Raw genomic sequence first — 15510 nt, 5'->3', positions numbered from 1 at the left:
GCATGGAGAGCAGGGAGGACCTGGCTTGGCAGTTCGGGTGGACTGTTTCCATGAGGCACAGGGTCAAGACTGATTTGCATATGGCCAGGTCTAAACTGGGGTGGCATGGTGAGCAAAAGAATGATGGATTTAACCCAGATCTCTTGACTGGGGGTGAATGTTTTGATTTGTTCTGCATTCCGTCCATCAATTGTGTGTCTTTTGCTTTCCCGCCCAGAGTGTGCCAGGTATGCCCAGACGTGGGTCCTGGGCTCACTGTGCCACTGGAGTCAAGCTATCCTGGCTGAGGAGGGGTGAAACCCCGAAACCAGTCCTAGGATGCTTGTTTCCGGTCCAGGGAGGACCTGGCTTGGCAGTTCGGGCTGGACTGTTCCCATGAGGCACAGGGTCAAGACTGACTTGCATATGGCCAGGTCTAAACTGGGGTGGCATGGTGAGCAAGAGAATGATGGATTTAACCCAGATCTCTTGACTGGGGGTGAATGTTTTGATTTGTTCTGCATTCTGTACATCAATTGTGTGTCTTTTGCTTTCTCGCCCTAAGTGCGCCAGGTATGCCCAGACGTGGGTCCTGGGCTCACTGTGCCACTGGAGTCAAGCTATCCTGGCTGAGGAGGGGTGAAACCCCGAAACCGGTCCTAGGATGCTTGTTTCCGGTCGAGGGAGGACCTGGCTTGGCAGTTCGGGCTGGACTGTTCCCATGAGGCACAGGGTCAAGACTGATTTGCATATGGCCAGGTCTAAACTGGGGTAGCATGGTGAGCAAAACAATAATGGATTTAACCCAGATCTCGTGACTGGGGTGAATGTTTTGATTTGTTCTGCATTCCGTCCATCAATTGTGTGTCTTTTGCTTTCTCGCCCTAAGTGCGCCAGGTATGCCCAGACGTGGGTCATGGGCTCACTGTGCCACTGGAGTCAAGCTATCCTGGCTGAGGAGGGGTGAAACCCCGAAACCGGTCCTAGGAGGCTTGTTTCCGGTCCAGGGAGGTCCTGGCTTGGCAGTTCGGGCTGGACTGTTCCCATGAGGCACAGGGTCAAGACTGATTAGCATATGGCCAGGTCAAAACTGGGGTGGCATGGTGAGCAAAAAAATGATTGATTTAACGCAGATCTCTTGACTGGGGGTGAACGTTTTGACTTGTTCTGCATTCCATCCATCAATTGTGTGTCTTTTACGTTTTGAAAGTTTACAGTTTCTTGCCTTAGCCATTTGGTGCCTTCAGCCTGTTTCTTATCTCATGGCTGGGTTTAGTTGGCAGTTGGGCTATGTGTATTCCTCCTAGACAGTTACACACAAAGGGAGCTTAGGTGTGACTGGATGGGCCATCACTGGGAAGATGGATGGAAGGGAGGGCCTGGGCCCAGTCTCACTTACACCTGTATAGGATGTAAACGGCTAAAGAGGTTCCCTTTTGTTTCTATCACTTTTTGGGCCATTGCACCTGGGCTAAAACAGTCGTTCATCTTCGCGTTCCGCTCTCTAAAGCTCCATTGTTCAACGGTCACTAACCTTTGTTTCTCTAGCCAACCCTTCAAGTTAACCAGTATGGCTTTAGAGAAAGTCTTATACCTGCATCAGCAAGCTTATGAGGTGGTCCTTTTTGAGATTGGCAATAGTCGTCTCTTTTTAGTATTTGCCGTATTATGGCGATTTTCCAGCTACTGGAACTGAATAAATGATTTAAAAGCTATACTAAAAAACCTAACCCAGCACTCAATATTAGTTTTCATTATAATTTCCGGCAGGTTATTTGGGCTCGCTGCCCTTGTCAAGTTAAGTGTAGAGATTCTATTTTGATGGCTTTCCTGACAGATGGGACAATACATCCTCATTGGGCTGGACTCCTTCCTCACTCAGGTTCACATATTAATTTCGAAACAGTGCTGACAGATAATGGACAGTCATCTTCAGTGACAATTGCAATTTGGGCTTTATCATTTTTATATGACCTTCTTTGCACAAGTATCCAAACCTTTTTCATATCTTTCGAAGTCAATACCGATAGTATTTTCCTCCCAGTTTGCATTATAAAGGAGTCTCTCATTTCTTTGAGTTAGTGCAACATATTCTTCCTTGGTTTCTCTGAATACCTGGGCCCAGTCTTAATTCCTCATTTGCCCTTTGTGTTATCTTGGCTTTCTCAATGTATCTTTAAATCCTGACACTGGGAATTAAATCAACCTGCTGACTTTGACCTGTTTGCACTTGCTTGTGTCTTACTACTGACATTATTTCTAATACCTACTTGCAAGCAGTTAGCAGCTCTTTTTATTATAGTGGAATACCAATCTATTTATTAAAACGTGTTTTTCCTTTTATGCTTCAAAGTCATCATGCAGATCATCAAAAGCAGCAGCCCCCATGGAGCCCTTTTACCCCCTCCCCCCGTACACATAGGGTGTTGACATATAATTGTTACAATAGCCCTCTGGAGTTTGATAGGTTGCCCTCTACTCGAAATACCAATCTATTGACCCATAGTTCCCGCCCCCCAAGTCCGTTGAGAGCTGAAATTGGTCCAGCTATGCCAACTGCTTTTCATCAATACAAGTTACCTGTTGTTTGGGAAAATTTGTTTTCGAAGGTATAGATAGATCTCGGACCATCATTTTCGTATGTAATCTCATAGTTGGGGGCCACTTATCACTACCTCTTAACTATAGCATCCAGAAGTTTTTCCACATCTCTAAATTCCATTATTTGATGAATATATATCTGATTGTTCCTTTCTGGTTGGTTACCTTAAAGGAATGTTTGTTTTGCTGGCCTGTTGGACCCCCGCATTAGTTCTCTTTTCCCTTCTGAAGGTTATTCATGAAAAGTGTTAGTTCATGCTGCAGACTTCCGTCTCATCTTCAGTCAGATATTCTCAAGCTCTGCCTCTGCTTCTAGGGGTTGCAGTGCTGGCAGAAGGAGAAGAGCGGTGTTCAGCAGCCTTACTTCTGCAGCAGCAGCTCCTGAGCGGTCAGGGCTACAGCAACTGCCTCACTTGAAACTTGGAGACTTCAGGGTTTCAGTGTGACAACTTCCTCAGTAGCTCTTAGGTACTGCAGGTGTGGCCTCTAGTCCAGTCTCAACCTTGTGGATGATTTCGACATTTGCTGCCTCTGGGCCAATCAGGAGGTTCACTGTGCATTGACAGATTATTCCTAGAACTGCGTTGTCAGCAGTGACAGCACCAGCCTTCCAGCCATAGTGGAATTCCCTATCACTCTCGATACTTTATTGTTGTAGCAGGCTTGATGCATTTCCTGACCAGAAATGTTTAGGGGAGACCTACGCCACATCCGGGCCCCTGCTAAGTCCGCTTGCTCTCTCGATTTTCCCCATACCGGAAACATACTGGCTTCTTCTTCTAGATAGGCCTGCAGAGATAGATTAATCCTTCCCTTTCAGCAGGCATGCTGGCTTCTGGTTTTTAGGCAGGCCCTTAGCTTCTCCAGCAAAAAGTGCAGACTTCAGGTGATGGCCACTCACCTTGGAAGACCGGCAATCCTGCAGATGCCAGTGCTGGTCATACAGCAGTCTTTCAAGTCCTCCCTTCCTTTGCCATGAAGAACTTGAAAATGGGACAAAGTGGGGTGGTTTGGATTTCACCGTTACCAAAATTTTCAGACAGGGGATGTGGATCTACTGTCTAAGGTTTTAGAATTGGTTTGGGTTGCTTCTCTTCCAAATGTGATTTTTCTGGCTGCTCATCAGAAACAACCTTTGTGCGAGGTAATGACTCAGAGGTACCAATGATGCTGGCTTTAAGCGGTGTATCCGAAACAAGGACAAAATGAAGTGTTTGATCTCTGCACCTGAATGGTCTCAACCTTCTTGAAATCTGGGACAAACCCTGCCTAGAAATGTCCTTGCCTTAAATAACAGAATCTGTAGTCCCACCCCTCACTCCTACTATCAACTAAATGTAGTGCTCACAAAGAACTAATCAGCCGCGCTTTGTGTTACAATCAAGGATAGGTACTTGTAGGTTATAAAAGAAGTAGGTTTATTAGCTTAGTTGTAGGTTACAGATAAAGCCACACCAGGAGCAGCATTCTGCTGTTCAGCCCCTCTCACTTTAACTGTCCTCTCATCCAAACACAAACACTCTCAACATTCCAACCATACAATGACCTCACTCACTGGCTGAGCAGTAGGGAACATTAATGCTGTGGAGAGAAGGCATAAGATAGCAAGAGGCCACAACACATCTCCCCCCTTATGAAAACAATGACAAAATTCAACAGGACGAAGAATGGGAAAACGACCCCCCCCCCCCAAAAAAAAAACCAATCCAACAAAACTATAAATATCACCCCAATGAAATATACAGACACTCAATCCATAACTTCAATGCTCCATGGGGTGTAAGGTGGTAAATTCCACAGGCAATCTATACCAGTGTACAGATAACCCAAAATATTTCTGCTCATTCATCGGGGAACACCAACTACCCGTATCCCTCCACAACACATATACTCTAACAGGACCAGGCCGTTGCTCTCCACAATGCAACACTCAAACAGGACTAGGGCTTCTTCCACACTCTAGTGCATTGGAGTGTAACCACGTACCCCCATCACCATACACTTAAATACAACCAGGGTTTCACCTACCCTCTTCTACATTGGGGTGTAACGGTGGACCCCCTGAACATTGGGTTTAACACACTGCCCCGACATCCTTACCCCCTTAGGAAGGAGGGTAATTCTGCCCTCTGGGCTTAACACATTGCCCTACATCCTAAACTCCTTAGGAAGGATGGTCAAAAACATGGTCCCAATTAAACACCAGTAAACTCTTTTAGCCCTTCTTGACTGTATTCTTGCCTTTGACCCCGTACAATGCTCTGTTGCATTGTTTGCCATGCTCGCGCTACACAAATATATACATACATTCACCCAAGTTATGGATTTTAGTCTTACACCTACGATGAGTGTAATCTTTGTCCACCCCTACAGTTCACTGAACTGGTTGTAGACCTCGCATTACCAGAGACTGCCCTGGTCCTCTTAGCATAATGGGAGGGTCAACTAAAATGTCATGATACCAGTTTCACATATAGTTGGGTACAACCCTAAAGGTAACACATCCATTTACCATGCAGGGAACATTCCAATCCTAAACGACACTCCACATTTAAGCACCGCAAGAAATCCCTGCTCATGCCAATGACTTATCTCTGTACAGTTGAAAAGAAAATGGGTTGATTCACAAAAGCATTTATGTGCATGGGAAGGAGTACAACAAGAGTACACTCTTTTATGTACTCTTACTTGCCTTTAGGAGTCAGCCGTGTAATGTCCAACTCCCTGTTAGAAGTGCATAGAAGGTATAGTCCGTTCTATTTGTACTAATAGAATATGCATATTACCTAAATTCTCCATTTTATTCCAATGTTCGATGTCTTGGTGAAAATTCACATAGTCATATAAGAATATGTAAAAATAGTTCTAGAGAAGGACTGCTTACATACACCAAAATGCCATTGTAAATGGGCATCTTCCAAGTACTAAAATGTTGTCACCTTTAATTTAAATGAGCATCGGCATGTTCCGGTCGGGCACATGGTCAAACCCCAAAATACCTGCAGTATTGATTGCAGGTCCTGTTCAAGAACCTAATATGATCCCCTAAGGCTGATGGGCTTTTTTGTTGTTGTTGCACATACCTAGTGCAATATTCAATCCCACCAGATAGCGAGATTGCAGTGACCAATGAAAAGACTGATCTGCTTCATTCAGCAGCAGAGTCTCTGTAAGGTTCTTGTGGATCAATTAGCCGTGAAAGAGTGACAAGGTGTTTTTTTAGCCAGATGTAAAAGGATGATCACTGAACAATCCTGTACAATGTGTATGTCGTAGATCTTTAAAGGCAGTTCTTGCAACTCGGAACACAAGCTAGCATATAACTAGTTTGCTGGCAATTTTAGTTTATTATTAAATGATTTAATAAGCATTTTATTGTGCACATTTGTTTGTAATACATGAAAAATTATGTAAAAGGAATTTCATCTTTCCTTTTGAGAAAACATACTTGTGTAACCCAGTCTGATAAATGATGTGTTTGGATTTGCACATGTGTGTGAATTACTTATTTTGCTAAATGTCTACCCATAATATTTCAGGCCAGGTATTGCCTCTTAGAATTATGGGAAATATTGCCAATAGGAGTATTCATGCACCCTAAAATCCATTTAATACCTACATAGAAAATCCAATGAACATACAAAACACCTTACAGATTGACTCTGTTCTAGCTTGCGACTGATCATCACTGCATCGCTTTCTCCCTAAACTAAAAGGCAGACTTTTAAGGGACAACCAATGAAAGCCAGACACTGGGTCAGTGACACCCCTAACATTAACACAAGCACCTCATCGGCTATTTGTAACTACATCCTAATCCCACCCTCCTCCATGAACAATGCCCAGGATCTCACTGATCACAACTTTTATTCCATGTCCAAAATCATGGCCTCACTTGCCCCCAAACAACTAAAAATAATCCCCTCAAAAAGATCCAAACCCTGGTTCAACCTTTACCTTAATGAAGAACGTTGTCACTCCAGACTAGTAGAAAGATCATGGAGACACTCCCCCCTCCCTGGCCAACCTCAAACTATTGCATCAAAGATGCAGCACCTACAATAGGCACTTTAGGAACTCCAAAGCAGTCTTCTTCCAAAATCAACTAGACTTCTACAAACCGACACAAAATACGGTTTGAAATTATCAAAAACCAATGTCCCCCAAAACTGACCCCCCCTCCACCGACAAAAAATTACTACCCACCTGCGCAACCTTTGCCTCCTTTACTACTGAGAAAACCATGCAAATCACTAACGAGATCCAGATCGCTAGCAAACTACTCCCTCATGTACCCTCCCCAGTCCACACACCACTTGATCCTCAATTATGCCTGAAACATCTTCCCATTCCACCGAAAAATAATGCCACTTGGTCAAGCATCAAAACCCTCTGAGAACAGCCTCCATAATCTTTTGTCCTCCTTGAAATTTTCCAACCACTTCTACGATCCCATCCTTTCCGAACTCCTGAAGATGACCATCCACCTCGTTCTCCTTCTATGGACTAGGATAATCAATGCTTCACTCACCCAAGGCTCCATCCCTGACTGCCTTAAAATTGGCCAGGTCACCCCTATCCTAAAGAAACCAAACTCCAACCAATCGAACCCCAACAATTACCCCTCCATCTCCAACATCCCTGTGTTACTCTTAGAAAAAAAATGTGCACAGTTACACAATCACATCGAGCAATTCCAACTCCTTGGCCATTGTCAATCTGGCTTCAATTCCGGTCATAGCACCGGAGCGGCAATGGCTCACATTGTCTACAATGCCCTACGCTCTCTTCACCAGATCAAGTCTTGCCTCCTGATCCTTTTGGACCTGTCAGTGGTCTTTGATACCATCATCCATGCTACCCTTTTAAACCTTATAGAACACAGGATGGACCTCTCCGGCACCGTATTGAACTAGTTCTCCTCCTTTCTTCACAACAGATCCTAGCACCTTTTAATCAATCACACACTTTTCCGATCCTTCCCCATTGTCACTGGACTTTCCCCAAGGCTCTTTTCTCTCCCGACACTGTTTAACCTATAAATGGATCTCCTAACTGAACTCCTCAAATTCTCCAACATCTTCTACCACATGTATGCCTACGATGCCCAATTCTACATGAAAATCACCTCCTTTGATGATATCCACTCCCTCAACAACACCCTGACAAAGACACAACAGTAGCTGACTCTCAATCACTTCAAACTCAATGCCGTGAAGACTGAATTCGTGCTAATCGCACAGCCCACCTCCACCCCTAACGTCAAAGAATGGCTCCCTTTTCATACTGCCCTGAACTGCACACCACACATCATTGACTCTGCCAAAACCCTAGGTATAACCCTGGACAAAGACCTTCCCATGTAAAAACACCATCACTAGAAAAGTTAACTATCAGTTGTATATTCATAGGAAACTTAAATTTTTCCTCCCCGTGGCAGACTTCACAACTGCTGTACATGCACTTGTGCTATCGAAATTGGATTATGGTAGCACTACCCTGTTGAGCCTCCTGAAAACCTCACTTGCAACTCTGAAGGCTACACTAAATCTTTCAAATGCAGATGATACACAGATCATCTTTTCTTTATCATCGGCACAGAACCATGACCTGTCTTTGTTGAACCTGGGAATGGTGAAAATCTCCTCATGTATGAATAAAAATTCACTCAAGCTTAATGGTGACAAGACAGGTCATGGTTCTGAGGAACAACGCTTCTCTCTGCGGAACAAGACACTGGCCGGAATCCTTAGGGACTTTGCCCATCCTGTCCACCAAAATGAAAAATCTGAGTTTTCCTACTGATGAAAAGCTTTCTATGAAATCACGGGTGACTAAAGTAACTGCGACCTATTTTGCAGTCCTTAAATGGTTGAAAAAGATTATTTGGTTAATTCCCTTAGCTGTCCAAAGAACTTTAATTCAGGCACTAGTCATATCCAGATTCGATTATGGTAATGTGCCATACCTGGGTGCTGATAAGACCTCAATCTATCGTTTGCAGATTGCTCAAAATGCAGCTGCAAGGATACTCTTCCATTTACCGAAATCTGCTTCAGTTTCTCACTTGCTTCAGGAACTGCATTGGCGTAAGGTTTCTAAGCTTATTGAGTTTAAAGCACTGCGTTATATATTTAAGGCCAACACGGATTAGGGCCATGCTATATCCAGAAACTGGTAGTTCCTTACCTGCCTATTAGGTCTATGAGATCCTTGAATCAAGCTCTGTTTGCTGTACCGAGGTTTCGTCTAACCTGTATTAAGGGCCCCTCTTTTGCTTACCTAGGTCCAAAACTGAGTAATTATCTGCCTGTTGCTCTTAGAAACGGCAATGCTTTACTTACTTATTGCAAAAGCCTGAAGACCTGTCTTTTTTACGTTAACACTCTGGGACATCCTACCCATGTCTGTCTTGCACCAGGAAACCCCTTGGGTTAGCTGTGTGCATTACAAGTTGTATAAATAAAGTAAAAGCAGTAGCTAGGCTCATTACGGGTTAAAAAAACATGCTCATATCACCCCGATCAGTCTCTAAAATGGCTATCCTACGAGCCCAGGATCCAGCTCAGAATTGCCTGTATGACCCACAAAGCTTTATACCACAATACGCCCTTCTACCAGGCCCAGAATTGACCCCATCGGGTAGTAACAGACCCACCAGAAGCCCTAACTCCTTACTTTTTAAACCTCCAAAAGAAAAAAAGAAAAAGAAAACCTATCACTGATCCTTCTCTGGAATTGCCCCAAACATTTGGATATCTCTCCCTACTGAAATCAGATGCAACCCTTCCACATCCACTTTCAAGAAAGAAGTAAATATCTTTCTATCCAACAAGCTCCTCTCATACTGAGAACTCGCCCCATCTCCCCCATATCGATTCCTTCCTCCTACTCACCCGAAATCTCTTTCTCGCCATTTTATGCTACTTTGCCACTGGATTCAAGATAGCCTGGCTGGTGAGGGTTATGAACCCGAAACCGGTCCCAGGATGCTTGTTTCCGGTCCAGGGAAGACATGGCTTGGCAGTTCGGGCTGGACTGTTCCCATGAGGCACAGGGTCAGACTAATTTTCACATGGCCATGTCTGAACTGGGGTGGTGGAGTGAGCTAAAGAATGATGATGGATTAAACCCAGATCAGTTGACTGGGGGTGAGTGTTTGATTTGCTCAAACGCTCCGTCCATCATCCCCTTTGGTATCATCTTATGCTCTAGGCCTGGACGTTTGTTATCCATGAGTATCTATCTATATTTTGCAGATTTACTTAATGTTCTATTTCCTTATGTTGTATTCCTTTCTTTGTAAACTACGATAAAGGGCTTAGGGTCTTGTTCGTGCTATATAAAACTCCAAATAAATAAATAAAGTTATTCCCTTTATAATTTATTTTGCTGTGGTTAACAGGATTAGCAGCTTCCATACATTGATAGATATTCATGAATATATTTTGCCTGTAATGTGCAAGTTCTTTATAACTGTGCTTTCATTACTTTTCCGTTGCACAGATGATATAACAGGGCAACAGTTTTTTCAGCTAAATTGTGGTTTGGTGTTTTTTTAGGTCAAGTTAAAACCAGTTCAACTTCAATCAGCACAGGATTGTCTAGAATACAACCTTGCGGCAGAACGTAGGCGAATCCGACTGGATCACGAAGATGCCTTCAAGAACTTACTGGAAGAGATTGACATGCCCAAAGGTGAGTAGAGCCTAAATAGTTCCTTGCAATTGGGAACAAAGATTGATTTGTTAACTAACCAATGCACCTGGGTATCTGCTTACCCCTCACTGTTCTGGCCATTCCTCAGTTCACAGAAGCATCTGTGCTCTTGGCCAAGAGACTGAGACAGGTTGAGGAGAGGGTGCTGAGGTGGTGAGTTGGAGAAAGAGAGTGCTGATCTCTGGTTCAAATGAATGTACAGGTCCCCTCCCCCCGGCCTGCTCTGTTGCCTAGCCCGTGGTAGCCTGCAAATGCATTTTGCAGATTTCTGGGTAGATTTATGCATTATATGGAATTCTTAAAATACCGAGGCTTATGCTCCGAAATATGCCCAAATCATTTATTTCCAGACATACTCCTATTTCTCATCGCTGTAATCCGCTAGACTGTCCATAGACTAACACTTCGCATGTTTACAGTGAATGGTAAATGTGCAACTTTTTTTTCTGATTTTTTTCTCACATGGAAAAGATATTTACAAACGGAGAAAGCCGGTTACCTGAAATATTAGTGTGTTTCGGGAACTTTATCACCCTTATTGCACAGTTACTGCCCCATCCCCAACCCTTTTTTAAATGCTAAAGCTAATTTCTCAATTCTAGCGTGAAAAGTCTTTAGAAATATGTTGAATGTTTATTTTGTGGGCTTTGGCAAAATTTTCAAGGAATTTTTTAAAAGTGTGTGTGGTACACTGTTTACACCACACCTCTTTCGGTTTGCAGCATCCCTGTTCAATGGGGTGATGAGTGCACTGACGTGCAGTTAGCACCCGGGCAACTGCCTTTGTGTAAATGATTCTATTCGAAACGGCCCCTCCTAGACACTTCCCTGAGAGATTACATTTCCCAAAGCTTGGTTAAGTTTTCGATTGCATAAAATACTGCCACATGGTAGATTTCTTGCACATGTTAGTTTCATCTGTGCCATAAATGTCCACAGACCTTGTTTCTATGAATTATGACCTATCACTTGTAGGCACAGGCACACAGCTGACTTTTACTTCGGTGTGCCAATATTTTTGGGGCTATGGCATTCCGTCTCCTGTAGTGCCTCATGGATATTCCTGCTAACCATGAAAAACTGTGAGCCCTCAGGCACCACAGAGAGCAGCAGAGAGTTGGATCATCTGCAGACCGCCTGCTAGGGTGTCCTTTGCTGGGGAGAAGGGAACCTCGCTAAGGGAACTTCGCTGTCCTGGAAACAGCCTCAGCATGGAGCTCTTGGTCCACTTGGGCTCATGCTGATGTCTCCGGTGACTATCCATTTATTCATATACTAGTCAGTCAGAAGATTAGTGCAGTTCAGCTTCACGTGCTGCATGAAGGGCTATTGTTTGAGCCTGTTCTTTAGTTTATTTTAATGTGACCTCATGGTCCTGACCTGGTACCCAGCCTAATAGTTTTAGACTGAGTTAGCATGTGTTTTGTGTACTTTGCAGTTAGTAAGACAGTAGGTCAATTTTTTAAAAATTGAAATTACTCTATGTGCAGAAAGAGATGGTAGGGTGAAAATAAGCACCAAAGTAACTGCGTACAATTTACTAATCTTGGTAGAGGAAGGGTAGATAACAATTCCGTTCCAAGGCGGCTTGTCAACTGTGGGCATACAGACAACAGCAGATCACACTTAAGAATACCATCCAGAAGAAATCCAACCTATCAGTCTCCCTAGTGTATTCTTCTGCTTTCAACCTGATAAAAAGGGAGAAAGCATGGTCTAAGCCGGAGAATACACCAGTCAAGTGACACGCGGCAGCAATAGTAGTTTGCAGAGTTTACACTATCCCCAGCATGCAAGTGCAATATGGATCGCATGGAGCACTATCCTAGGAAATCCCAACCAGGTGTAGAATGAAGCAGGGATGCCTCATGGCTTCACTTCTGTTCAATTAATTTGTGAATGACAAATATTTTACATTGAAAACCCTTTAAAAAATTGCCCAGACCAAAACAGCAATCTTGATATACTCTGCTTAATCTGTTCTGGTCCAAAAACCAAGGAATCGGTACAGTAATTGCTCACAAAAGCAGAGGAACACTGTAAAAATAATTAAATCCAAATCAATCACAAAAAATCTAATGTGATAGCATGAGGTTATGAGACTAAGAAATCAAAACAAACAAATGTTTGCATAGGGAAGTATCACTTGGAGAAAGTCACTTCCTATACATTTTTAGGGACTACTGTTTTTGAGAGCAACTGAAAAAGTCCACTACGTGGAGGCTTCAAAAAAGGTCGAATTAGCATTAGCAATCTTACCAGATTCTCACAATCGTTTGATGCAGGATTATTTATGTACCTTTTAGTAATCTCAGAATCAAAAATGGATTCAAAACTTAATGTGGAGCTGAGCTATTGGTGCGTGCAGGTGAAACTAGAATCCTCAGACAAAGTCAGAGAAAGTAATGGAGAAAATATCTCGAAGCACCCCATGCTTCCCCAGTGCAATTCTAGACGCAAATTGTGCGAATCCTGATATTGAATCCGGGCCAAGAAAAGCAACTCTCATGTGTGCTGCAAAAAGAAATGCATCAGCTACTCAAAGTTTGGTAGCCCTTCCTTAAATAATTAATGGGTCTTTGATGGTCTCAGGTCTTTGATGACCTGAGTGAGGAAGAAACTTTCAGCCAACTGAAAAATTTCTTTGCAACAGATGCAGGCCTGCTGAATATACCAGTGGAAAGAGTATGGTCAATGCAAAGATGCTCATGCCATCCTAGAAACAAAGGCCTTTCTCAATAAAGGATTACAAAGTATGTTTTGGACAACAAACATGGAAACCCTGAACAGCATCCCAGGGATAGAGATTTTTGAAACTGATAGCAGTCCACTAAATTTGTGGCGATATGAGCAGAAAAGGCCATTTGTGTTGGTCAAAGCCAAAACGAATACGAGAAACAATGCATGGGCTCGTGGTCTTCGGAGTTATGCTAATGCAGTAACCCAGAAGCTGAGACTCTGTACCAAATTCTGGCAACCTGTTCGGTAGGAAGAGATGAAAAGTAAAGAGACTCTCAAAAGTCTTGAGCCAGTACAAGAGGACCAGCTGTTGGCCTACTTATTAGCTGACTAGCAGCAGAGCCCAACCCTTAAGGTGCCACCTTTTCTGTATACTGTGAATGGAAGGGAGATCTAAGACTCACAACCAGTAAATGACTAGAGCTCATGACCCTATTCTACAAGCAGAAGACTTCGAAAAAATGAATAATCACTTATATCTAACAATCTACGCAACAAGTCATGAACTTATAACATGACAGTTCCAGTTCTAACATGGATTGCTCTAGTGCTCTAGTCCATTTCATACCTTGTGTATCTTTATGTAAAAGAGTTTGCCTGTGTAAGGGCTTACCATGAATGACAGACAATGTCACACAAACAACTGTGATGATAGGCTGGGGCTATAAGCACCTTCTTTGACATGTTAAATAAGATACTAGTGCTCTCAGATCCATGCTCTCAGGGCCCACACATGCCACTGCCCTGCCTCAAAACATTTCTTCTCTTTTTCCAGATCCCCTCAGATTAAAGTTGATTCCCACATGCTATCATGATTTTTTTTAATGTTCCTATTATATTTTCAATTCCTTTATTTTGGCTATGTTTGTATCTATCTTTTGTACCACTTTGTTCGCAAAGACCAATGCGTTCAAATGCAGTAGGAAAGAAAGGAACACTAATAGAATTGTAACAAAATTCTGTGACAAAATGTCATATTGATTTAAATGTTTCTGTTACTTGAGGTATAATTTCTCCCAACAACTTCTAAAACTTCCTTTTTCCACAAGGACTGCCTTATATATGGGATACCAACATAGCAGACTTTGATGCAATTTACATGCAAATGACATATGAACACTTCATATCAATTTCTAATATAGGGCACTGATTTAGCCCTAGGAAAGCAAGAATGCATAATGTATTGTTCATGTGTGTTTATCAAGAAGAGGCATGTTCTAGTGTCTAAACTGCATACCACAGTGCCACAAGCCTGGGCTTTAATATTGATTTTTACCACAAACAAAAAATAAACAACAATCCTGCAGGTGATTCATATGTTTCAGCAAGATATTAGTAATATCATATAGCAATCTGCAGAAGTAGCAAAAAAACTAAGACAAGTATAGTCACGGCAGCTCCTTCGTGACAGCTCCCCCTTTGCTGCTTCCCTGCCTCTTTGGTCGCTGAGTTGTTTGCCTGTGCTCTTCTTTGTTTGACTTATCTTGTTTATTTTGTCCAGCTTGTTCATTTTTGGATTCCCTTTCTTTCTCCTAACATAATTTCTGTTGTTTTTCTGCCCACTCGCTTTCCTGCCTTGTTTCCCAACATTTCGCTGGTTGTTGAGTTGTTTGCTTGTGCTCATCTTTGTTTGACTCATCTTTGTGTTATTTTGTCCAACTTGTTTAGTTTTGTGCTGCCTTTGTTTCTCCTGTCTTAATTTATGTTGTTTTTCCGCCCACTTGCCGTTTTCCCCACTGTTTCTCACTCCTGCTTCCCGCCCTCGCTGGCCCCGTCCACCGCCTCCCAGCATCCCTCCCCCTACCAGGACTTACTTAATGGAGGCCGAGCCACATTCAAGACATCCCTCAACCAATAGCAGCAACTCTTGAAAAAAACAAAATGGAGCACCCTTGCCGACCACATCGAAGTCAGTTCCAACCACAGCAAAGAACTCTTCCAACATCATCAGAGAGTTCTCTAACCCCTCAGTCACCAAAGACATCATCATCCTTTCCCAGGAACTCTGTGACACCCTGGCAGACTTCTTCGACAACAAGATCTCAATCATCTACGAGAACTCCAAACCCCAAACCTCAGCCTCCTTGCCCACACAGATGCATACCCCGACCACCTGCTCACCACATGCGACCAGCTCACCACTCAAAACACCACAGCCATCATGAACTCCGTCCACTCAGGAACACCGACAAACCCCTGTCCCCACCACATCTTCAAGATCAGGAGTAAGATGATTAGCAACAAACTCACCGCCATTTTCAGTGCATTAATCACCACAGCCACCTTCCCCGAAGAATGGAAACACATAGAGGTCAAACCCCTTCTCAAGAAACTGTCAGCCGACCCCAGCAAACTCAAGAACTACCATCCCATCTCTCTGCACCCCTTTCCTGCCAAAGTTCACAAAAAAGCCATCAACCACCCATTCACAGAACACCTGGAGAACAAGAATCTTCCGGTCACCTCCCAATG

At 43.2% G+C, this 15510-nt stretch overlaps 1 protein-coding gene across 1 annotated transcript in view; it reads left to right on the top strand.

Moving 5' to 3' along the window:
* Positions 1–15510, top strand: part of ACOT12 (acyl-CoA thioesterase 12) — a 517871-nt gene that overhangs the window by 172032 nt on the left and 330329 nt on the right. Inside the window, exon 5 of the mRNA XM_085640749.1 lies at positions 10143–10278. Within this exon, the coding sequence (XP_085496875.1) occupies positions 10143–10278 (136 nt within the window). The remainder of the gene's footprint in view (positions 1–10142; positions 10279–15510) is intronic.

This window comes from Triturus cristatus, chromosome 2_1 (assembly GCF_964204655.1).
Source record: "Triturus cristatus chromosome 2_1, aTriCri1.1, whole genome shotgun sequence".
Classification (NCBI taxonomy): Eukaryota; Metazoa; Chordata; class Amphibia; order Caudata; family Salamandridae; genus Triturus; species Triturus cristatus.
Note: the sequence above shows the minus strand (reverse complement) of the source record. Positions and strands in the feature narration are given on the sequence as shown.